General features: G+C 39.6%; 1 protein-coding gene across 1 annotated transcript; it reads right to left on the reverse strand.

Annotated features, from left to right (window-relative positions):
- Positions 1-19,459: 19,459 nt before the first annotated feature.
- Positions 19,460-21,292, reverse strand: LOC127079611 (zinc finger BED domain-containing protein RICESLEEPER 2-like). The gene has a single exon (XM_051019991.1). It carries the CDS (start codon positions 21,290-21,292, stop codon positions 19,460-19,462), a length of 1,833 nt encoding a protein of 610 aa, XP_050875948.1.
- Between the last annotated feature and the right edge of the window lie 3,701 nt (positions 21,293-24,993).

Raw genomic sequence — 24,993 nt, forward strand, 5'->3', positions numbered from 1 at the left:
AAACAAATAACATTTCGTACAACAAGTTATGAAAAGGGCTCCCTAGGAGTACCTAGGACGTTTTGGGTGCCTAACACCTTCCCATTGCGTAATTAACCCCTTACCCAGATCTCTGACCTTTTTCATTAGTTTTCTATGTGTAAAACTTCTTAGGCTTTTGTTCGCTTTTTAGCCATTCCTTTGGATAAATAAAAGTGCGGTGGCGACTCGATTCTTTGTATGCTTTGCTTTTGGTTTAATCAATAAATCATAAAGTGACGAATACTTTGCTACAGAAAAGTGGCGACTTCACTGGGGATACTCCTTGGTGGTTTTGCCTACTTTTCACCCTTGTTGTATGATATTGTTTATTTGTTATATGACATATTTTTGTACAAGTTGGGATTACTGTATTGATTGTAATGATTGAATTGCTTGATATACAATTGCTGTTTGCTTGGTGATCTCTGTGAGATGAGTTCTACACCCGAACTCGAGTGCACCTTAGGATAGGAGAATGGCATAGTCTCGTCGACTTGTGTGGAGTATTCCTTAGCAAGTTGACTTGCGAGTCCATTCACTTGGTGGAGGTCATGTTGGAGTAATAATGTCACACAAGTTATTTGTGGTTAGGCATTATTCTTTCAATCATGTGCCTTAGAAGTCAAGGACCTTAGTTTACCAAGCCCATCTTGGCCTATTTTTTAGGACGTAGTGCGGAGGTCGTTCAGATGTAAGATCTGATGCGATTGTTACGCGATACTACACTCATAAGAGTCTCTCTTGAGAATATTTTTGGAATACGAGTATTCGTTCCTCCGATAATATTCGAAAGATGGGATGATGACTATGGGAACCTCTTGTAGAACATGTTCGGCAGGTTTAAACCCTAGTACACTCCCTTTGGGTGGTTCTTAACCGAGACTCCATGCTCGTGACTCACAACAAACCCGAGATTCATGGTTGAGTCGTTCAGACATCCTTAATATCAATAGAACTTGGGTGTTGATAAGGTGAAAACCATAATCCACCAAAATGGATGATTGATATTAAGGATGATTGAGCCGGTTCATGTATCGTTAATATCAATGGAACTTGGGTGTTGATAAGGTGTAAACCATAATCCACCAAAATGGATGATTGATATTAAGGATACTGTGAGCTTTCCCATGACCTTTGTCTGGTGTGATTTGCTTGATCCTTGAGTGTGATTGTTGCATTCATGCATCCATACATTCATCTGCATTCATGTCATCAAAAAATGAGAAAATTTTCAAGGAACTTAAAGGGTTTATTTGCAAAAATTTCAGACATGGAAAGACCAAAAAGGCATACAAAGAAGTACAGCTTTCGACGGCCCGATGTGAAAGAGTTAAGGAATCTGACATCTTATGTATTAGATCCCTTGGGTTTCAAAGCTCGTTATGGGAAGCTTCTGCCTCTGTTGACTACTCAGGTTGATGAAGGGTTGATGAGTACTTTGGCGCAGTTCTATGATCCTCTGTATCACTGCTTCTCTTTTCCAGACTTTCAGTTGTTGCCTACGCTCGAGGAGTATGCTCATCTTGTGGGTATTCCTATTCTGGATTAGGTGCCGTTCAGTGGTTTGGAGAGTATGCCGACTTCTCGAGAGATCGCAGACTTGTTGCACATAGATGAATCCCTGATTGAAGCGCATATGACCACCAAAGGTGGAATTCAGGGTCTTCCTTCTGAGTTCCTCATTGCTCAAGCTACCGTTTATGGGAGGGCCATGAGTGAGGATGCCTTTGAGGCCATATTCGTGCTGCTCATCTATGGTTTGGTTTTGTTCCCCAACATCGACAAATTTGTGGATGTGAACGCCATTAGGATCTTTCCTGTTCTTAATCCCGTTCCTACTCTGTTGGGCGATACCTATTTCTCTTTGCATCTGAGGAATGCAAAGGGTGGAGGAGCTATTGTGTGCTGTTTGCCTCTGTTGTATAAGTGGTTTATTTCTCACTTACCGTAGACGGTCGCTTTCAAGGAGAACAAGGGATGTCTACGGTGGTCTACGAGACTTATGTCTCTCACTAATGACGATATCTATTGGTATGATCGTGTGTATGATACTGTTCAGATCATTGACTATTGTGGTGAATTCCCTAATGTGCCTCTTCTTGGTACATGTGGTGGGATCAGCTACAACCCTATATTAGCACGTCGTCAGCTTGGGTTCCCCCTAAAGGATAAACCTCATAACATTCTGTTAGAAGGTGTATTCTTTCAGGAGGGTAAAGATCCCCAAGGCCTGAAAGCCAGGATGGTCCGCGCTTGGCGCAAGATTCACAAGAAGGGTAGAGGTGAGTTGGGTCCGAAGAACTGCATAGCTTTGGAGCCGTATACGACTTGGGTCAGGCAGAGAGCTTCTGAGTATCTTATGCCTTATGATTATCCGAGACCTACACCGTTGGATGTGGCTGGGCCTTCAACCCTCCCTAACCAAGGCGTAGAGGAGTTGAGAGACGAAGACCTTTCACGTGCCTGGATCCGTTAAAGAGAAGAGTTGCTTCAACAATTGAAGGAGAAGGACGCTCTGATCGAGTTCCTCAAGCATCAGGTGATAGATGATCCGAATGATACCTGGACTTCTCTGCTTCCCCGGTCTTCCAAATTCTAGAAGAGGAAGTATGATCGACTTGCTAAGGAGAAAGCGGATATGGAAGCAGCATATGAGAGAGAGATCAAGAGGCTTTGCGTATCTCGTCTTCCGGCATCTCGAGCTTCTAGGGATCCATAGGATGTTCATTTTCCTTTTCCCTTGTAATAATCAACAATGATGTACTTCTTTTGTCTCAAATATAATTTGATGAGATATTTTCCATATGCGATTTAATGCTTTAAATTTCAAAATTTGCAAATAATACCCTAAAGGTTCCTTGAAATAAAAACAAAGCACATGCACGAGCATTGCATGCATCATTTTGCATAAGCAGGTGTTGTTCTGGTCTTCTTGTCTGTGGCCTAACTCTGTGCTCTTCATTTATTTTGAAGACAAGCTGACTCATCGGTACTACACCCGAGCTAATTCTGCAAGAGTGATGGATCAACTTGAACAAGAGAACCGATCTAATGGAGCAATTCTTGGCTGCTAAGAATCAACCATCTCCACCGTCTACAACTCTTCCCCAGAGGACTGTTATATCTGAAGTGGTTGCTTCAACTGTGCTAGCTGCCAGTGCTCATTTCATGCCATCCATGCCAGCCGGGTTTCCATGGGGTATGCCTCCTGGTTTTATGCCTGATATTCCAGCTCCTACTTTTGCTTCCATGCCGGCATCTAGCCCGGTCCTTGCAATGCCTCCTCCTATCGTGCATACCACTCCCAGGGTAGACGACACCATCTATCATTCTGAGCCGTCTGAGGGCCCAGATGTTAATGAAAAGATGGATGCGATGAATGACCAATTCCTTGAGCTCCACAAGGAATTGAAGACCCTCCGAGGGAAAGATTTGTTCGGCAAGTCTGCTGCTGAACTGTGCTTGGTTCCCGGTGTTAAGATACCTGTCAAATTCAAAGTCCCTGACTTTGAGAAGTATACGGGGAACACCTGCCCTCTCAGCCACCTGGTTATGTATGCCAGGAAAATGTCTACTCAGACTGATAATGATCAACTGCTGATTCATTATTTTCAGGATAGTTTGTCTGGTGCAGCTCTTCGTTGGTATATGAGCCTTGATAGTGCAAACATCCGTTCCTTCAACGATCTTGGCGAAGCCTTCGTCAAGCAATACAAATATAATATTGATATGGCTCCTGACCGTGATCAACTCAGAGCTATGTCCTAGAAGGACAAAGAGACATTTAAGGAATACGCCCAGAGGTGGCGAGAGCTGGCAGCTTAGATTACTCCTCCGCTGGAAGAGAAGGAGATGACTAAGATCTTTCTGAAGACTCTTAGTTCATTTTACTATGAGCAGATGGTCGCTAGTACTCCCTCTGATTTCACCGAGATGGTGAATATGGGGATGCGATTGGAGGAAGGAGTCCGGGAAGGACGTTTGACTAAGGATGAAGGCTCTTCTAAACGATATGGGGCATTTAAGAAGAAAGATGGGGAGGCACATGCTGTGCAATCCCATGCTAAACCAAGAAGACCCTCTTCCAAGAGGAAGCCTGTGCGTCATGCCAGCAACCAGCATCAGGTGGCTCATATAGCACCTGTCTTCCGTGACAATCAGCAGCATAATCAGCAACAACCTCAGTATCAACAGCAGCATCGCCCGCAACAACAGGCTTACCAGCCTCGTGGCAACAGTAATCAGGCTAATTTGAATTATGATAGGAAGAAGATCACTTTCGATCCTATTCCTATGTCATACGCTGAGCTATATCCCTCGTTAATAGAGCGGAAACTGATTACCCCGAGGGATCCTCCGGTTGTAACTACTAACCCGCAGTGGTGGTACAAGCCCGACCAGCATTGTGTTTATCATTCCGGTGCTCCGGGTCACAATATAGAAAACTGCTATCCATTGAAGACTAAGGTGCAAGACCTTGTGAGATGCGGCATTCTGAGATTTGAGGACTCAGGCCCCAATGTTACGAAGAACCCACTGCCCGAGCATGGGAAGTCGGTTAACATGGTCCAGGGTTGCCCTGGCAAATATAAGGTCAAATATGTAAGCCATATTCGACAGTCATTGGTCGAGTTGCATCGTCTGCTGTATGATTACAGTCATATGGAGCACGACCATGACAAATGCCGTATCTGCTCCGTCAATAGATTGGGTTGCCGCCAAGTGCGCAGAGAGCTTCAAGAGCTGTTGGATGATGGTACTATTGAGATTCTTCAAAACAGAAATGTTGATGAGGATGAACCAGAAGTAAATGTGATTTCTCCTGTGTTCAAGATTCCTGAGCCTGTTGTCATCCGTTATGACGGTAGCAAGCAGAAGGTCTCTCCTTCTTTGGTGATCAAGCTTGCAGGCCCTGTGCCTTATGCTTCAGAGAAAGCGATTCCCTTCCGATATAATCCAGTTGCTGTTGAAGATGGGAAAGAAGTGTCGTTGCCTTCAACTTCTGTGGTAAATATTGCTGATTTGAGCGGGTTGACCCGTAGTGGTCGTGTGTTTTCTGCACCCCCGAAGCCTCACGTCGTTTTTGATTCTGCCGAGCGTCCGGTTGGGACTGCAGTGAATGTTCCGAACCCGGCACTTGCTGTTGTTAAACCCTCCTCTGTACAAAAGACTCCTGCTTCTTCTGTTGGCCCGAGTGGCATTGTGAATGAAGATTGTGATGAGATGCTGAGGCTCATCAAGAAGAGTGAGTACAACGTTGTAAACCAGCTTCTACAAACATCGTCCAAGATCTTCGTGCTATCTTTGCTTCTGAATTCAGAACCCCATAGGGAGGCTCTGCAGAAAGTATTGGACCTGGCTTATGTCGATCACGACGCCACAATTGAACAGTTTGACAGTATAGTTGCAAACATTACTGCTTGCAACACTTTGAGTTTCTGTGACGCTGATCTCCCTGAGGAGGGAAGAGACCACAACATGGCTTTACATATTTCTATGAATTGCAAGACTGATGCCATGTCCAACGTGCTGGTGGACACTGGGTCATCTTTGAATGTATTGCCGAAGACCACTCTTTCGAGATTGTCATATCAGGGGCCTCCCATGAGGCAGAGTGGTGTTGTTGTGAAAGCTTTCGATGGGTCACGTAAGACCGTGATTGGGGAAGTTGATCTCCCAATCAAGATAGGACCAAGTGATTTCCAAGTTACCTTTCAGGTTATGGATATCCACCCATCTTATAGTTGTCTCCTTGGCAGACCATGGATTCACGAGGCTGGCGCCGTGACATCCACCCTACACCAGAAGCTGAAATTCGTCAAGAATAAGAAATTGGTTGTGGTAGGGGGAGAAAAGGCTCTCCTGGTTAGCCACCTGTCTTCTTTCTCATATATTGATACGGAGGATGAAGTTGGAACGCCTTTCCAAGCTTTGTCTATTGATGAGCCAATTGAGAAGAAGTCTCCTTCATTTGCTTCCTATCGTGATGCGAAACTGGCCATTGAATGTGGTGCAGTTGCTGGTTTAGGGAAGATGATTGAGCTTGAAGACAACAAATCCCGGGCTGGCATTGGCTATTCTTCTGGGGTCTTCAATGAGAAAGGGCTGTTCAAGAGTGGAGGTTTCATCCATGCTGATCAAGCTGAAGAAACTGTTGCTATTCTGGAAGAGGATGCAGAGGATTTGAGCAACTTTGTCATCCCTGGTGGTGTCTGCCATAATTGGGTCGCTGTGGATGTTCCTACGGTCATTCATAAGTCAGCGTAATTTGTTCACTTTGTTCAAAAACCCTTCTCCCATGCCAAAAGGAGAAGTGATGACATTGTTGGCAGCATTTATACAATGATATTTCATTCAATTAATGCATTGTTAAACATTTGTTTTTCCATTTGTTTTCACTTTTTGCTTTTTGCATGAAATCGGTGATCACAAAAAACCCTAAAAACAAGAATAAAAGCAATCCTTTTCATCTGCATAATGGTTTGCTTGTTTAAATTCTAAAGTTTCTATTATCCAAAATCATTATGCATGTTGATTCTAAAACCCATTGAACATAATGATCCAACGCCATCTCCCAATTTTGAATTCCCTGTATTCGAGGCAGAGGAAGATGATGTTGAAGGGATTCCTAATGAGATTACCCGTCTCCTTGAGCACGAGAAGAAGATCATTCAGTCGCATCTCGAAGATCTGGAAACAGTCAACTTGGGGTCTGAAGATTGTGTTCGTATGGTGAAGATTGGGGCACTTCTTGAAGAGTCTGTCAAGAAGGGGTTGATCAGTTTGCTACGAGAATATTCCGATATCTTCGCTTGGTCGTATGAAGACATGCCAGGTCTAGATACAGATATTGTGCAACATTTCCTGCCTTTGAAGCCTGAGTGCGTGCCTGTGAAGCAGAAGCTCAGAAGAACTCATCCAGATATGACAGTGAAGATCAAAGAGGAAGTTCAGAAGCAAATTGATGCGGGGTTTCTGGTGACTTCTACATATCCTCTATGGGTGGCCAACATTGTGCCCGTGCCTAAGAAAGACGGAAAAGTCCGTATGAGTGTTGATTACAGAGATTTGAATAAAGCTAGTCCGAAAGATGATTTCCCTCTACCACACATTGATATGTTGGTAGACAATACAGCTAAATTCAAAGTCTTTTCCTCTATGGATGGATTTTCCGGATATAATCAAATCAAGATGGCACCCGAGGATATGGAGAAGACAACATTCATCACACCTTGGGGAACATTCTGTTACCGAGTGATGCCCTTCGGTTTGAAGAACGCCGGAGCCACGTATCAACGAGCTATGACTACCTTGTTTCATGATATGATGCACAAGGAGATAGAGGTCTATGTTGATGATATGATTGCTAAGTCCCGAACGGAAGTTGAACATGTTGAGCATTTGTTGAAGCTTTTTCAGCGTTTGAGGAAGTTTAGGCTTCGTCTGAATCCGAACAAATGTACATTTGGAGTCCGTTCTGGCAAGTTGTTGGGTTTTGTTGTCAGCGAAAGAGGTATTGAGGTTGATCCTGCAAAGGTCAAAGTAATACAAGGGATGCCTACGCCCAAAACTGAAAAGCAAGTCCGAGGTTTTCTTGGCCGCTTGAATTATATTTCCAGATTTATATCCCACATGACTGCCACATGTGCGCCGATATTCAAGCTCCTCCGGAAAGATCAATCTCATGATTGGACCGAGGATTGCCAGAAAGCTTTCGACAGTATCAAAGGTTATCTGTCTGAACCTCCGATCTTGTCTCCGCCTGTAGAAGGAAGACCTCTGATCATGTATTTGACTGTTCTTGAAGACTCGATGGGTTGTGTACTCGGTCAGCAAGACGAATCAAGGAAGAAAGAATCTGCTATTTACTACCTCAGTAAGAAGTTTACTGATTGTGAGTCTCGATACTCTATGCTTGAGAAAACGTGTTGTGCTTTGGCTTGGGCTGCTAAGCGTTTACGCCAGTACATGATAAATCATACAACTTGGTTGATATCCCGAATGGATCCAATCAAGTATATTTTCGAGAAGTCTGCTTTAACTGGGAGGATTGCCCGTTGGCAGATGTTGTTGTCTGAGTATGATATCGAGTATCGAGCTCAGAAAGCTATCAAAGGTAGTATCTTGGCTGACCATTTAGCACATCAGCCGATTAAAGATCATCAGTCTGTTCAGTACGACTTCCCAGATGAGGAGATTTTGTATTTGAAATCGAAAGATTGTGATGAGCCTACACTTGATGAAGGTCCAGAACCTGGTTCCAGATGGACGATGGTGTTTGATGGCGCTGTAAATCAGTATGGAAATGGAATTGGGGCAGTAATCATTACTCCTCATGGCACACATATTCCTTTTACAGCAAGGCTAACTTTCAAATGCACGAATAATATGGCTGAGTATGAGGCCTGCATTATGGGATTAGAAGAATGCATTGATCTAAGGATCAAGCATCTTGATGTTTATGGTGATTCGGCCTTAGTTGTCAATCAGATCAAGGGAGAATGGGAGACGAATCAGCCGGGTCTCATTCTGTACAGAGATTATGCGAGGAGGATTTCAACGTTCTTTACTGAAGTTTACTTTCATCATATTCCTCGAGAGGATAATCGGATGGCAGATACGCTTGCTTCAATGATTGTAGTCAAGTATTGGAATGAAGTTCCCAACGTCACCGTGATGCGCTTGGATAGACCAGCTCACGTATTTGCAGTGGAAGAAGTGAATGATGATAAGCCTTGGTATTATGATATCAAGAATTTCCTCCAGAACCAGGTCTACCCGCCTGGGGCATCTGTGAAAGATAGGAAAACTTTAAGAAGGTTGTCAGGCAGTTTCTACCTCAGTGGTGAAGTGTTGTACAAGAGAAATTTTGATATGGTTTTGCTCAGATGCGTGGATAGACACGAAGCAAACCTGTTGATGACTGAGGTCCATGAGGGTTCATTTGGTACTCATTCCAATGGACATGCCATGGCTAGAAAGATGCTGAGAGCAGGCTACTATTGGCTGACAATGGAGTCTGACTGCTGCAAATATGTGAAGAAATGCCACAAGTGTCAGATTTATGCGGATAAGATTCATATTCCTCTGACACTCCTAAATGTGATTTCATCACCATGGCCTTTCTCTATGTGGGGAATCGACATGATCGGCATGATTGAACCGAAAGCGTCCAACGGACACCGGTTTATTCTCGTAGCAATTGATTACTTCACCAAATGGGTTGAAGCCGCTTCGTATGCGAATGTGACCAGGCAGGTGGTTGTGAAGTTTATCAAGAATCAGCTGATTTGCCGTTATGGTGTGCCAGATAAGATCATTACTGATAATGGATCTAATCTGAATAATAAGATGATGGAAGAGTTGTGCGCTGAGTTCAAGATTGCACACCATAACTCCTCTCCTTACAGACCAAAGATGAATGGGGCTGTTGAAGCTGCTAATAAGAATATCAAGAAGATTATACAGAAGATGGTTGTTACGTACAAAGATTGGCATGAGATGCTGCCATTTGCTTTGCATGGATATCGTACATCTGTCTGCACTTCAACAGGGGCAACCCCTTTTTCTCTTGTTTACGATATGGAGGTCGTTCTCCCAGTAGAGGTGGAGATCCCATCAATGAGAGTCTTGATGGAAGCCAAGTTGACTGATGCATAATGGATTCATAGTCGTTACGACCAGTTGAATTTGATTGAAGAGAAGCGATTGACTGCCATGTGCCATGGTCAGTTATATCAGCAGAGAATGAAGAAAGCATTCGATAAGAAGGTCAAGCCTCGTGTGTTCTGAGAAGGTGACCTCGTGCTCAAGAAAGTCTTGTCTTTCGCGCCCGATTCCAGGGGCAAGTGGACTCCAAACTATGAAGGTCCATATGTTGTCAAGAGAGCCTTTTCAGGCGGAGCTTTGATGCTTACAACAATGGATGGGGAGGATTTCACTCGTCCTGTGAATTCAGATGCAGTCAAGAAATACTTTGCCTAGAAAAAAAAGTATATAAAAGAAAAACAGAATAGCTCGCTAAGTTGAAAACCCGAAAGGGCGGCTTAGGCAAAAATGAGCGTCTCGGTGGAAAACCCGAAAGGGCGATCCAGGCAAAAGTTAGAGGCATTAAAAAAAGAGTATATTTGCATCCCGCTAGATTGAGTACCTCACCCTGGGGCAATCTAGGCAAAAATTAGGGATTTGGCAAGTAACTGCACCCTGACAAGATTTTCTGGTTCACAGTTGTCCTTTCGTCAGAGATTCTCGATTCGTCGTCGACTGAAGCTTCGAATACATCGAAATTCAAATTGGTAGAGAAAGGATCATTATGTTCAATGTAGCCCTCTTCCAATATACATCACCGATTTCAAATTTGTACAGATCTATGGAGTCTTGCCTTTTGTAGGCTACCATTCCATCAAATCAAATTGAGCTTTTATCCAATTATTTGCACTCTTATTTGTTTCAATTCAACAAATGTTTTGCATGTTTTAATTGATAAAATGTCATTGTTTTAAACAAACAAATTTTTCAAAATTGTTTTTAAACAAAGTGAACATTCACAATGATGAAAGGATACTTAAGAATTTCTCAGTGCTCTCCCAAGGGTGGCATGATTTCCAACAGGGTAAGACATTTGTTCATATTCCTGGCATGGTTGTATCCTCTTTCTCCAGATTGTTGTTAGGGTTGTTCCCTAAGCGGAGCTTCTGTTGAGATGTTGTTTCCCTGAGCAGAGCTTCTGTTGAGATTTTGTTCCCTAAGCAGAGTGTTTGTTGAGAACTTCACAGTCCTCTCCAACAATATTCTCTCCCCAGCATGGATGCTTTCCTTTTGGAAGATTCGGAAGTTGGTGGGTTGACATCCCGGGACTTTGTCTGTTTCCTCAGTAAAGTCGCCAGCGGGTTTGTTGATATGATATATTTCATTTATGATATATCTCCCCATCAGAGTGCTTGTTGAGGTTTTCGCCTCTTATCCCTTCAGCAGAGCAGTGATTATTTCCTCTTCAGCAGTTGGTGGTTTCTTCTTGGAAGGTTCAGCATTTGGTGGTTGATCCCCAGTTCTCCTTCTTCCTCAGATAATTCCACAGTAGATTTGTGGTATGGTGGATTGTGTCTGTGATGTTTCCCTGCAGAAGTTTCGTGATTTCCCTGCAGTATCCCCAACAGAGTTGATATCCTCAACAGAGTTGCTTTTGTGGCAGTTTCTGCCTGTTATGAACTTCTGTTCCCTAGTTGGGTTGGTTGGTGATCTATCATTCATAGATTTGGTTGATTTCCTGATGCTTTTGATCCCCAGTAGAGTGGCTTGTAGAAGAATCTACTTGTGTGATCTATTTTTCCCTCAGTGGGTTTATCCCCAATGGAGTGGCTGACAGTATCCCCAGTAGAGTTGCTTGTGCGGCTAGATTCTACTTGTGTGTTCTGTTCTCTTCAGCAGTTCTTGCTTGTGCAGTGAACTCTGGTTTCCCAGTTGATACTGAGGATCCCCCTGCAGAGATCTCAGGATTTCTCCATTTCCCCAACAGATTTGTCTTTGTGGCAGTTGCTGCCTGTTGTGAACTTTTGTTCCCTAGTTGGGTTGATTGATGATCCATCACTCAGAGATTTTGTGATTTCTTTGATATCTCTGATCTTTTGCTTTCCAGCAAATCTTTTCTTTTTAGCATATAGATCTCCAGCAGATTGGCTTTCCGGTTGGATTTCTTGGATTTTCCTCTGGAAGTGTAGTACCGGGCGTTTGATTCCTGAACCTGTTTGTGTTAGAGATGTCTGTTTTGTCAGCATTCATCAAACATAAATCACGCATATTCATGCATAATCATAAACATACAGATATTCATGTTGCATTTTTTGCCATATATCTTTTGTTTGTTGTCTCCTGCTAATGGTGATATAGATCTCTCTAGTAGATCTCCCCAAGCAGATGTCGGGTGTCTAATCTCTCAATAAAGAGTCAGCCCCTTAAGCAAAAAGTGTCTACCCTTTCCTGCCATTCCCCCACTGAAATATACCCTCGTGGATTACGGTTATTTCCGTTTCCTCCCAACACATATATTGGGATGGATTTTCCTATTGAGTTATATCCTCATTAGGACGAGTCTTGATTCAGTTTGCTTTTTTTGGTTTGATCCTGAATTGGCATTTTTCAACTGTCTCTTGTGCTTCCCTGTGGAATAAATGAATGAATTGCCCAGTAACCGGCAATAGTTCTCTTTTATCCCCAGCGGAGTTTGGGCCTCTACCCAGTAACCGGTAGTTGTAAGTCCTATGTTCCTTTTCCCTCTTGGCGGAATTTGTGGTTATATACCTTTTATTCCTCAATAGAGTTGTTAGTTTTCTACCTTATATTTCGGTAGTTATAAATCCTACTTTTATCCCCTAGCAGAGGTGACCTTTGTGGTTCATTCTGATTGATAGTGGATCTTGTGGTCTTCTACCCAGTATTCGGTAGCTGTAAATCCTATGTTGTTGTTGTATCCCTAGCGGAGTCTGTGCTTTCTTGTGGATAATTGTCGTATGCTAGCAGTTGTATCCCCAGTAGATCTTTTTTGTGGATAATTATTGGATGCTAGCAATTCTATCCTCAGCGGGTCCTTTCACCGTTTGCCAGTGATTTGTTCCCCCGGATCATTGATGTTTATCAATATATCCCCGGTGAGTTCTCTTTCATTTACCCTTTTGCCGGTAATGATCGTTGCTCCCTTTGATCGGTCATCTTTATATACCTAATTTTGGTATCCCGATGCCTTTCTTTTCGGTTGATTTATCCTTTATTAACCCAGTAACCGGTTGTGGATAATCTTCCATGCGAGTATGTTATCCATGTTCTGACGGTAATGGATAATATATCTCATGCACTCTTCAGTCGAAGCCTGTTGTGTTTCCCCAGTCGAGTAAGATTTGTATTCCTTTGTGGAATCGAATATTCTTTGTTCTCCTTTTTGAGCGTATCTCCCAGTAACCGGTGATGTGTCTCCTGGATAATTGTCGGATGCTTGCAATTTATCCCCTGTGAGTTTATTTTTTCGTTTACCCTGTTGGTTGGTAACGATTATCTCTCTTTTCGGTTGGTCACCTATTATATACCCAGTAACCGGTATCCCTGGTGTTCCTTCCATGCGAGTATACTATCTACGTTTTGACGGTAATAGATAATATATCTCATGCGAGTATACTATCTACGCTCTGACGATAATAAGATAATATATCTCATGCGAGTATACTATCCATGTTCTGACGGTAATGGATATTATATCTCATGCGCTCTTTGGGTTTTTTCCTCGGCTGAGTAAGATTCGTTTTCCCGTTGTGGAGTCGAATGTCCATCCTGTAAGTCGATTTGCTTTTTCAAGCCCTCCTTTCGGATGATGAGTGTTTTGGCATATATACCAATTCACGCTTTGGTCGGTCACCTATTATATACCCAGTAACCGGTATCCCTGGTGTTCCTTCCTTCTTGCTCCCTATTATGACCTTGGTCCCTTGTGGAGTCAGATTTTCCTGAGTTGATGTACCTTTTTCAGGTCTTTCTCAGATGTTTGGTTGATTGATATCTCTCACCCTTATACCGGTCTTAGATATTCATTCTTCCTGAGCTTGTTGTTCTTTCACCCAGTAATCGATGTTTAGATCACATGTCTCTTTGAGTTTGTTACCCAGTAGCCGGTAACACCTCATCTTGCAGATTTTCTCCAGGAGAGTCTCTTTTGTTAGACATTCCCCAGTGGAGTTTCTGTTGTGATCTTACCCTTTTGCTGTATTGGCGTTTTCCCCGGCAGGGAGATTCTGTGTGAATCTTTTTCCCAGTCCGAGTCCGGATTTTCATCCGAAGTATCCTTTGTGGATAGTTTTGAGTCAGCTTGAGTCTTTCCAGTGGATGTGTCTTCCTTTGGAATTTTCTTTTCCCCAGTTTGAGTCCTTTACTCACCAGTGAGGTCTCTAGTCCAGTCGTGTCCTGTTCACACAGCGTCAGTTTCCCCTAATTCAGAGTCGTGTCCTGCTCACGCAATCTTTTTCTTTTTCTTATCCCCATGAGAGTCCTGTTAGAGTCTCTGTTCCTGGTGAGTGTATTACTCCAATGGATCGTCTTTTCTTTGTGGACCAGTATTCCCCACAGAGGTTATTTCTTTTGCATTCATACATTTACATCATGAGGTCTCTTAGGGACCAAAATTTGTCTCATTACTGTTATTTAAGCCCATTCTACCACGTCGAGATGAAGATTTTAACCTTCACTTCTCCGGCTAGAATGACCTTAAATAGGGGCATCTGTAAGACCCCAATTTTGTCCCTAACATTCCCTCATGGCATCATATCATAACATTACATTGCCTCAAGGATCATTGGACACCTTGCTTCCTTCCCTGTGGGTTGGTTATCCTTTTTGAGAGTGGTTCTTGATCACCAAGCATGTTTGCATTTGTATATCATTGTTTTTTTATCACTAACCAAAAAGTACAAAAATATGTCATCTAACCTTTGTCTTACAGATGAAGCATTAACAGGTCAAGGCAATTAAAGACATTCATTGAGCAATAGATGATGGTCATTCTTGAGATTTGGACCCTACAATCACTCACAAGGGTTCATATGAGCTATGATGTCATTTTGAAGCAAAATCCCAAGTGGTAGAGGCTTGAATTTCATCAGAACATTTTCAGGTTATCTGAAGACCTAGAAGGTCAACTGCAAAGTCAACTGTGGATTTGGAGGTGGGAAGTGATTAGAGATACTTCATTCATGTTCAAACAAGTCTCATTTGACATTTCAAACACTCACATTGAAGAATTTGAGGTCCAGTCAAAAATTTCCCAAAATAGAAAGTGACCCATAATTTGAACTTTCCAAAAATGGAAAGGTTTTAGACCAACTTCAACTCAAGATTACATCATCAAGAAAGCTTCAAATGAAATTTTGTTGAACATGAAAGTTGTATATCTTTCTCTCCCATTTCCAAAAAGTCCAAGATCATGAATTTCTAATGTGTGGTTGAGGAGATATGATCAAATCATGGCAAAGTATGCATGGAAATTCAAATGAGCATAACTTTTCAACCAAAGCTCCAAAATGAGTGGTTCTTTTTGCAATATTCTCCTCATGACTTGTAGTTTCTTAACATCTCATTACATGGCATGAATTCCATTTGCATTATCATGTGCTCACTCATGAAGATTTTTGAAGGAAATCTCATAAAACCATTTTGGATGATTGTATGCATACAAAACCAATTCAAAAGTGTGCATGGGCCTTGTTTAAGAGGATTTGGATCAAATTCGTGCACTGTTCACGTGGATACCTCATGCATGGGGGTGAAAATCCAATTTGTGCATACACCTTAAAACTTGATTAATTTCAATTGGCTTTGGCTTAAACAGGTTTTAAACATGATTAGCATGACATATATAAGGTTAAACATAACTGCGTTTGCCATTAACAATGGATTTCAAATTTGAATCTTAGAATCATTTAATTTTTTCTCTCAAAAATATTTTGCAATTCTTCATACAAGAACCATTTCTCTTGATTGATTCATGATGAGGAAGCATTTCTGAGCAAGTTTGAACGTGGAATTGGAGCAATTGGTGCCATATTGAGCCATACTCGAAGCTTGAAGGTTCCATGGATTTTGCAAATTGAGCTGGATTCGTGTATGCTGGAGCTTCAAATTCATCATCAATCACTTCATTGAGCATTGTAGAGAAGATTTGAGGCCTTGCTGAGCTTGGTAGCGCACGATTCCAGTTGCTGTTCTTCAAGAGGTCAGGATTCGATCTCAATTATTCTTGAATTCATTAGGATATTGTTGTAGATCTTGTTGTCCTGATAAATCTGAGCTTTGAATTGTGTGATTTGGTGCTGTTTTGAGTTAGTTATGGATGATTGAATATTTGACATGTTGAAATGATTCTCTTCGATCCGAACTTGTTTTGATGTTTTTGCATGAATTGCTTATGGATCTTGAATGTACATGACATGATGAATCGTTTGGTGTTATTTTTTTGATTTCTGGACACCTTTTGAAAAATCTGGAAAATTCAGATGAAGATCATCATGATCTTCATCTTCAACCTATGAAGTTCATCGTTTCCAGAATTGGCTATGGAATTGCTAGGATTTTGCTACGAAACATTCATCAGTTTGCTACGAATTCTGGAAATGCGCTAGGCTTAGGGCTTCGATTGAAACGCTGTCGTTTTGGGGTTTAGCGCTAAATTTTCAAATTTAAAAATCAACCAGGTTCGATCCTGGCGCGCACCACTTTTCAAAATTGCCTTCCATTTTCCATCATATTTGGCCATGCTTATTCATTTTTTATTTCAAAATTTTCCATCAACTTCAAAAAATCATATAAAATAGAAAAATGCATCAATTTCACTCCAATTTTTTGCACAATGCTCCTTATCCTGTCTAGTTTTTTATGAGCATGAATTTGCAAGTTGTGCCTGGATGGAAAAATAATTTGTCCTAGGTTGATTGATCATATGTCTAATTGTGACCTTGCCTTGCTTATCTCTTTGTGAAATGCTTGTTTCTTATCCAATGAATGTGAAATTTTGCATGCTGATTCTAGACACATTGCTGGACATTTTGGTTTTGGTTTGACATTTTTCTCATGATCCATTTATGTTTTATGCATGTGCTAACTTGGTGTGACAATTTGTGTCACACCTTTGCTTGTCCAACTTGTGCCATATGATTGCCATGCCAAATGATGTCCAATGCTTCTGATTTTTTTGTGTGACGGATGTTTTAGATGTCTTGAATGTGCATGAATTTTTCCAGATTTATTTGAATCATTTCTGTTTTGATTTGAATTTTTCATTCATGATGATCACATATGAGCTTTAAAATTACCTTTAACTTCACTTAATCATGAAATGCTTTTGGTGATTGATTTTGATGTGAGCCTTTTTAGGATATGTCAATATATGTTTGAAGTTGCTTTGTGTTAAATTTCAGCTCCTGTTTTAAAATTTTCTCCATCTTTGACCCTAGGCTTTGACCTGGTGGTTTGTTGCTTACCTTTGAGCTTTGATTTCAGGTTGAGCATTCAAGTTCCATAGTTGATGATGCTTCATCATGTGAATATTGATGTTTGTTGTTGATTACTAACACTTGTGTGTTTTGTAGGTTGATGCTAACTCATTTGAGTTTGCCTTTTGGCTTACACCTTTTGTACATTGGAATTGTCTGTTGCTTATTGACTGTTGTCTGTTTGTCTGAGTATTGTACTGATTTGTTTAGTTGTTTCCACAGGTACTTAAGTTGCTTTAAGTTCATTTTGAACTTTGCTTTGCTTGGTTGCTTAACCACTTAGGTATAATCCCTAATCTTCATGTAGTCTGGAAGACCTACTGTTATTGGTAGGCACCTGTCTGAAGCCCTCCTTAAGAGGCAATGCTTGTGATTGTTTAATTTTTTGCCAAGCAGGTAAAGTCCTCTTAAGAGGCAATTGGCAGATAAAAGAGATGTGTAATCCATCTCCTGCTACTCAGTGTGTCATTCACCTTGCTCACACCATGTGTTGATGCATGGTGAATAATAACCCAAGATCTTATAGAGTCAATCATTTATGGAGAAGAGTTCCTACTTTCTGAACTCCCACACTTTCCATTGATCAAAGCTCTCCCTGACCAGGGATAAGAGCTATGAGGCACACCCCTCATCTCCATTTCATCTGCTTCACCCTAACTCTCAATGTTAGGGTTAAGAGCTCAAAATACCCCATTCCAGTTGGCTGTAAAGCCTAACCTTGCTTGAGCCTAATTGATTGTGTATAGTGTGTGCTAATTGACTTGTTTGTTTGCTTATTCGATCCACTTGTGCATATTTACTTAGGTGTGCCTTTGTGCATGTATCTTCATTACTTGTATATCATTTCATAATCATTGTTCATTACTTTGTAACATTATGCTTTGACCATTAAGGAGTCAATTGTAAGTCCAGCTATTGGCAGTTTGTTTCCTATGATCTTGAGGGATTTGGAACTAAGACCATTCATTGGCATTCCTTTCCTTGGAGTCGAGTGTAAGACCATTTATTAGCAACTTGTTTCCTCTTGCTTATTGCATTTGTTATTTGTTTCTTGTGAGGAGTCAATTGTAAGTCCAGCTATTGGCATTTGTTTCCTATGATCATTCCGTGGAGACTAGTGTAAGTCCATTGATTGGCATCTGGTATCCCTGTTTTGTTTTAGGAGATTGGTATAAGTCCATTGATTGGCATCATGTATCCCTGTTTTGTTTTAGGAGATTGGTATAAGTCCATTGATTGGCAGCTGGTATCCATTTTGTTTTAGGAGATTGGAATAAGTCCATTGATTGGCATCTGGTATCCATCTTGTTTTATTTGCTTATTGCATTGTTGCATTTTCCAAAGGAATCACTTGAATCATCTACATATGATTTCAAGAGGTGACCATCTAAGAAGTTTTACTTCCTTACCCCCCACCTTTTGTTTCTTTAAACCTCCATTTGCATGTTAACCCAAAACTGGAAAATTATTGTGCAAACATTTTTCACTTCTTTTCAAATTAGAAACCTAGGCCCTAAGCCTCTGATTTTTCAAACTTCATTTTCACAATACTTCTTTTAAATTGAATTCTAATCACACTTTGACCATCTTTTGTGAATAAATTCTAATTGATTAATTCCACTCATTCAATTGTTTTTGTGGCTTTGTCCATTCTTGATAAGTTTTCATACATTAGCCATAGATCTCAATTATCTTAGTGGTTGATGTAAATCTCACCTTTGTCCTTAGTGATTGAATTGTAAGACTTCCTTGCTTATTATAGGGCATGGTCCCTCACTAGCAAGTTGAAGTTTTTCTCACATGGTGGACTTGTGGTTGTATAGGTTGAGTTTTCTCCCGTGGATAATGAAAGACCTTAGGGCTTTTGTTTAAAATCAACCCACTCATATTTTGGAAATCTTTTAGCCGAACTACGGCGTTTTGATCCTTACCTTCCATGGAAAGGTACGTAGGCAACGGGTTCATCCGTTCAAACACAAAAATAATAACTTGTACATTCTTTTCCCATCCCCTCAATCAACGTTTGCACAATAAATATCTCATAAACAAATAACATTTCGTACAACAAGTTGTGAAAAGGGCTCCCTAGGAGTACCTAGGACGTTTTGGGTGCCTAACACCTTCCCATTGCGTAATTAACCCCTTACCCAGATCTCTGACCTTTTTCATTAGTTTTCTATGTGTAAAACTTCTTAGGCTTTTGTTCGCTTTTTAGCCATTCCTTTGGATAAATAAAAGTGCGGTGGCGACTCGATTCTTTGTATGCTTTGCTTTTGGTTTAATCAATAAATCATAAAGTGACGAATACACCGCTACACCATATGGGACAACACTCTATATTTTCCACAATTCAATTTCCACCATTCCAAGGCACAAAATGACATATGGCCGTTATCTTTAGGTTTGTAAGTTGGCTAATTCAAATACTCTTCAATTTCAGATTTTACAGCAGGAATTGTTTGTTGTTCTTCGACATAATTCATTAACAATGACCACCCTGAGGATTTTTGTGACTCCAAAATAAGGCCATTTTGATCAACACGACTTCTACTAGATCCTTCTTCACTATGCTCACTAAGTATATCAGCATACTCTTTGTACATATCATCAAGCGCGATACGCACATTTTCTATATTTTTTCTAGCTTCAACTTCCGGATAAATTAAGGGAAAACACATGTTAACACCCATCATTTTGATCCTAGGATCCAAAACAGAAGCAAGCGACATAACAAGATTACATTGGCTCCAATATTTGTCAAATTTTCCCTTCATCACTTTTGCCATTTCTTTCATAAAATCATATTCATCTTGGATAGCTTGATCTAAAACTAGTTTGATTCGAAATACCTCAGCAAGATATAAGTTAGCAGTTGGATATTCACTACCTGAAATAATATTTGTAACAACATTAAATACCTCTAGCAACTTGGAAACTTTTTCAACCTTTTCCCAATCATCATCATTTGGAAGAGTTGTATAGCTTGGTTCTCGATCTTGAAAATAAGGGAAGACTTCTTTGAACTGCATTGCAACTGACAACATTTGATAGGTGGAGTTCCAACGAGTAGGGCAATCAAGAATTAATTTTTTACCACCAAGCTTTAGTTGTTGAACTATTTGTGAGAATGTTTGCAACCTTGCTTCAGACTGATTGATGAACTTCACACTTTCACGCACGTCTTCAACTATTTTTGCTATTTTCCCAATACCATCTTGAACAAGCAAATTTAGTATATGCGCACAACAACGCACATGAAATAACTTTCCATCTAACACTAATTTCTGGTGCCTTAAAATCATAACTTTTAACTCTTTCAAACATCTATCTTTGTAATGTGCATTATCCACTAACACACTAAATATTTTATTTTCAATACCCCAATCTTTAAGACATTTGAAGATAGCATCAGCAATATCAACACCACGCCGAGGAGGAGGAACATGAACAAAACTAAGAATGCGTTTCTGCAAAATCCAGTCAGCATCAATGAAATGGCCAGTTAACACCATGTATTCTATCTTATGATTTTGTGACTTCCATAAATCAGTGGTCAAACAAATCTTATTTACTGTCCTTAAAGTAGACTTCAACTTTTTTCTTTCAGCTTCATAAACAGCAATACAATTATTCTTCAATGTCTTTCGACTAATTTTCTCATATGAAATATTAGAACACTTCATCATAAAATGAAAACCTTCTTCCTCAACAATACTAAATGCATGTTGATGCATCATAATCCAATGTGCAGTGGCTTCTCGTTGTCTTTCATGGTCATATTTACCTCCTGAATTCATTAGTAGTGGTCCATAAAGCTTCTCATCAATCTTGCTTTTTGTTGGCTGAAAGTTTAATTTTTTTTGTTGTGCTACTAGCTTCTTGTAAACATGACATGTTTGTTTTAAATACCTCATCAAATGACTGGTTGATCCACTAGCAACAACAGAATAATTGTTTTTACAGTGTATACATTGCCATTTTTTTCCATTCTTTAATTCCACTTTTTTGAAGTGATCCCAAACTAGAGAAGTTTTCTTCCTCTTGGACTTTTGAATAACAATGTCACTGCTCTTAACATTTTCTTCATTCACAACTTCATTTGTCGGTGTTGATTCATTTGTTAGTGGTTCTTCATTAGTATTTGCATTTAAATCAATGATAGGATTCAATACATTTAAACACTTTTCTCCATCTTTTGGTGGTGATTGTGAATCTCCCAATGATTCAAGTGAGGAACTGTATGACATATCTACAATAGAAAAATAAATAAAACCACAAGTTCCATTAAAAAAATCATTAAATTTTTTAAATAGAACATAATAAAAAAATTCTCATAACAGAGTTATATATTTAGTTCAAACCAAGAAAAATAGATTCAGAAAAAACATATACAAAATAAAGAAAATAAATAAAATCCTCATAACAGAGTTATAGTTCATTATATACAGGAAGAACATATGACAAAGCTACTAAAACAATCAGATGATGAGAATAATAATATTTATCTCTATTGAAAAAAATTGTTGAATCTGGAAGAAAGAGTTAAAGTTTTTTTTCTTCAGAATAGAGAACAAAGACTGAAAATACGTAATATGAAGGATGAATGAAGTTCTTTAAAATCTAAAATTTAAAAAGGAATACTAAAGGTTTTGCTTTTGGAAAATGCAATACTAATAAATGGGCATATTTAAAATCTTAAAAATAGTTAATAATAATAATAAAGTCAAAAATAATATAAAAGGATACAAATTAAATCATATAAATGGTCCAATATTTAAAAAACGTTATTTTTAAAGTGGTAGTTTAAAAAACAAATTTAGAAGTAGTTTAAAATGGCACTTTAAAATTAAAAGCCACGGTGCATTATGTTTTTTTTTTGAGTTAGAAGTATTTTACTTTGTATAAAAAAATGTCACAAGTATTTTTTAAAATATTTAATTTGATAAGTTAAAAGGTTAAAATCTATACATTATTTTTTTAAATGATACTATTGAGATATATGATTTAAAAATATTATATATATATATATATATATATATATATATATATATATATATATATATATATATATATATATATATATATAACCGAGTCGACTCATGAACCTAACGAGTCGAACTATACATAGCTCAAGTTCAGCTCATTTATTTTACGAACTTAGTTTTGAGCTCAAGTTCGACTCATTTGGTTCATGAACCAAGTCCAACGAATTAATTATCGAATCGAGTCTCGAACTATTTTCGAGTTGGTTTGGTTCATTTCCAGCCCTACTTCCGGGGGACTCCCTTTTCTCAAAGTAGAATTGAGGTTTGTTGTTCTTCCATTTCCCTTTCGGTTGCGCCTGTCTAGCATTCTCTACCTCTTTAGCATCCTTTTTGTCGAAGACTGTACTGCATCTTGGGCAGAGCATCACCTCCGATTCTTTAGCCTTATAGCGATGAAGGAAGTCGACCAGACTTTCCTCAGTTTTGGGGTAGACAAATTTCATTTGATTCTCGCTGCTTTCGACAACGTCTTCTTCAACCTCCATGTCAAAATCTTTAGTAATTTCGACCATGTTAATCTCCACCGGTTCAACATAGCAGGCTTCTTCGACCTGAAGTGGATCAAAATCAATCTTCATAGACGCCTTACTCTTAGAAAACTTTATCCTTCTGTCATTTAAAGCACTTTGGACAAGATCCCTGAAAAGAAAATATTGCGAAGTTTTATGCCCCAAAAAATTTTGATATTTGCAAAAACCTCTTTTCTTTCTTTGTTCTAAGGGTGACACTTTTAAACCCTCTGGAACTAGGATTTGTCCATCTACAACCAATAGATCTAAGATCTCATCATAATTGGTCACATTGAAAGTATTGATTTTTTTGGGGAATTTGTCACTCTTTTTAGGCTCAACAAAGTTCTTTCCTTTTGATGGTGCAACAATTTTACACACATATGGGGGGTCCTGGCTTCAACTCATCCAAATCGACCTCGTTCTCTTCAACATGATTATATTCAACATCTGAACCCAGATCATTATCATCCATGTCGACATAAGCCACTCTTTCTTTTTTATTTTTGTTCACTCTGGATTTCTCAGCCTTCAACAGTTCGACTTGTCAAACTCTATCCAACAGTTGGTCCGTATCCCTCAGATATTATGTGCCCAATTTCTTTCTGATGGAATAATATAAACCCCCAGCCTCCATCTCGACTAATTCATGCTTAGGAACTTGGGTAAAGCACATTGCTTTCAAAAATCTGAACCAATTTAGGTAATCGTCAATCGATTCAGTGAACTTTTGCTTCACGCTTGACAATTCCTTCAGGATGACTTTAGATTGCCCCATATAAAATTGTTCATGGAACAATATTTCTAAACGAGTCCAATCATTAATGGAATGTGCAGGAAGCATTGTAAACCATGTAAACACATTTTTTATAAGAGAACTAGCGAAATATCTCATGCTTAAATTCTCGTTATTTGTTATATCATGCGCTTCAGTCAAATATCAAGCGATATATTCGACTATTGATTCATTAGTGTCACCAGAAAATTTGGTGAACTAAGGAACTTTCCAACCCCTTGGAAGTTATGTCTATAACACGTACTCTAACAATAGGGATGTATAATTTGGTCTTTGCAGACCTAGGTTCATACCATTTTGTGCCATTATTCTTTCGATTATGGCTGCAAGATTATTCTCCCCTACCATGTTTTCTTGTCGAACTTGTTGGACCACTTGGTCAGTGTCCTGGTTTTGATTAACCACTAAGACTAGCAGACGATTAACTTCTCTAGACCTTTCTTATTCGACTACATGGGGCATAAATTGTTGGCCCTGATTAACTGTGCTTTCTTTAAGAGTTATTCCCTCATATTGAATCGGCCTAGCCACCTAGGGTTGTACAGTTGGTCGAACTTGCACTTGAGGGACGCCAAAGAAATCGACAATTCGATTCATTTGATTCGCCAATTACTGAATTATGATTTGTATTTTGAATCAAAGAGTTTAATATAATACCCATTTGTTGGGTAAGCAAGTTAACCATATCATGGTTATTTTCGTCCATTTGGTGTCTCATTGGCATCACAAAATTTATGGTGAAAGTCGGCACTGCTTGGGAACCGAATCCTATCCCCACTTGGGGTTACATGGTTCAACCATGATTACTTATAGTTGGTCCTTATGCCAATAGTGGAGAATATGCAGTCGCCACGTTGTCAGCAAATGTCGAAGCATTCATATTCAAACCTTCCATCGTTGAAGTTGGCAAGCCATAAGGTCGTTCCCAGCCAAGCATGGGCATTGTGAAACTTGTGGCAAAAGGCCTGAAGTCACTTGCCATGGGTGGCTTATGAGTCATAGGGTGACTCTGTATTATTGATGGGGAGAATACCACCCCTTATTGCGTAGTCGACGACATGGCCGTCGTATTGACTACAAAGGGAATTGCTTCAGTCAAATTTGCAGCGACCGTGCCTTCTCCCGTGTTATTCGACGATTGTTCTCCATTGTTATTATTTATGGGATTCTCCATTCTTCTAACGTATTTCCTTTTTTATTTTCTAACGTATTTTTGGTTATTCTACCACTCCTCAATCTCACGTACACTCACAAATTTGAGAAGTTTCACAAATGAAGAACTTTAGAAAGAAAAAAAAGTAAACTTTCGCACAAAGAGTGCCACTGGGCGTGCTAATTTATTTACTGTGAAATTTGGTAAACAAGAACAAGTTTAATTTCACTTAAGGGATTAAACTCGAAAATATCCTAGGATATATTGTGCAAAAGTTATGAGTTCAAAACATATTTGAATTTAACTTCAAAAGTAAAAGATTTGAAAATAACTGCAAAAGAAATAAATGACTTGAAAGCAAAGAACTTAATTCATAAAATGGAATGCAAATACATACATTATCAGAATACTCTTTTCTCACTAAACATTTGGATACTTCGAGTTT

This window comes from Lathyrus oleraceus, chromosome 5, assembly GCF_024323335.1.
Source record: "Lathyrus oleraceus cultivar Zhongwan6 chromosome 5, CAAS_Psat_ZW6_1.0, whole genome shotgun sequence".
NCBI classification, from domain to species: Eukaryota; Viridiplantae; Streptophyta; class Magnoliopsida; order Fabales; family Fabaceae; genus Lathyrus; species Lathyrus oleraceus.

Excerpts from the sequence above, each read along its gene's own strand:
- LOC127079611 (XM_051019991.1), bottom strand. The coding sequence starts at position 21,292 with ATGTCATACAGTTCCTCACTTGAATCATTGGGAGATTCACAATCACCA.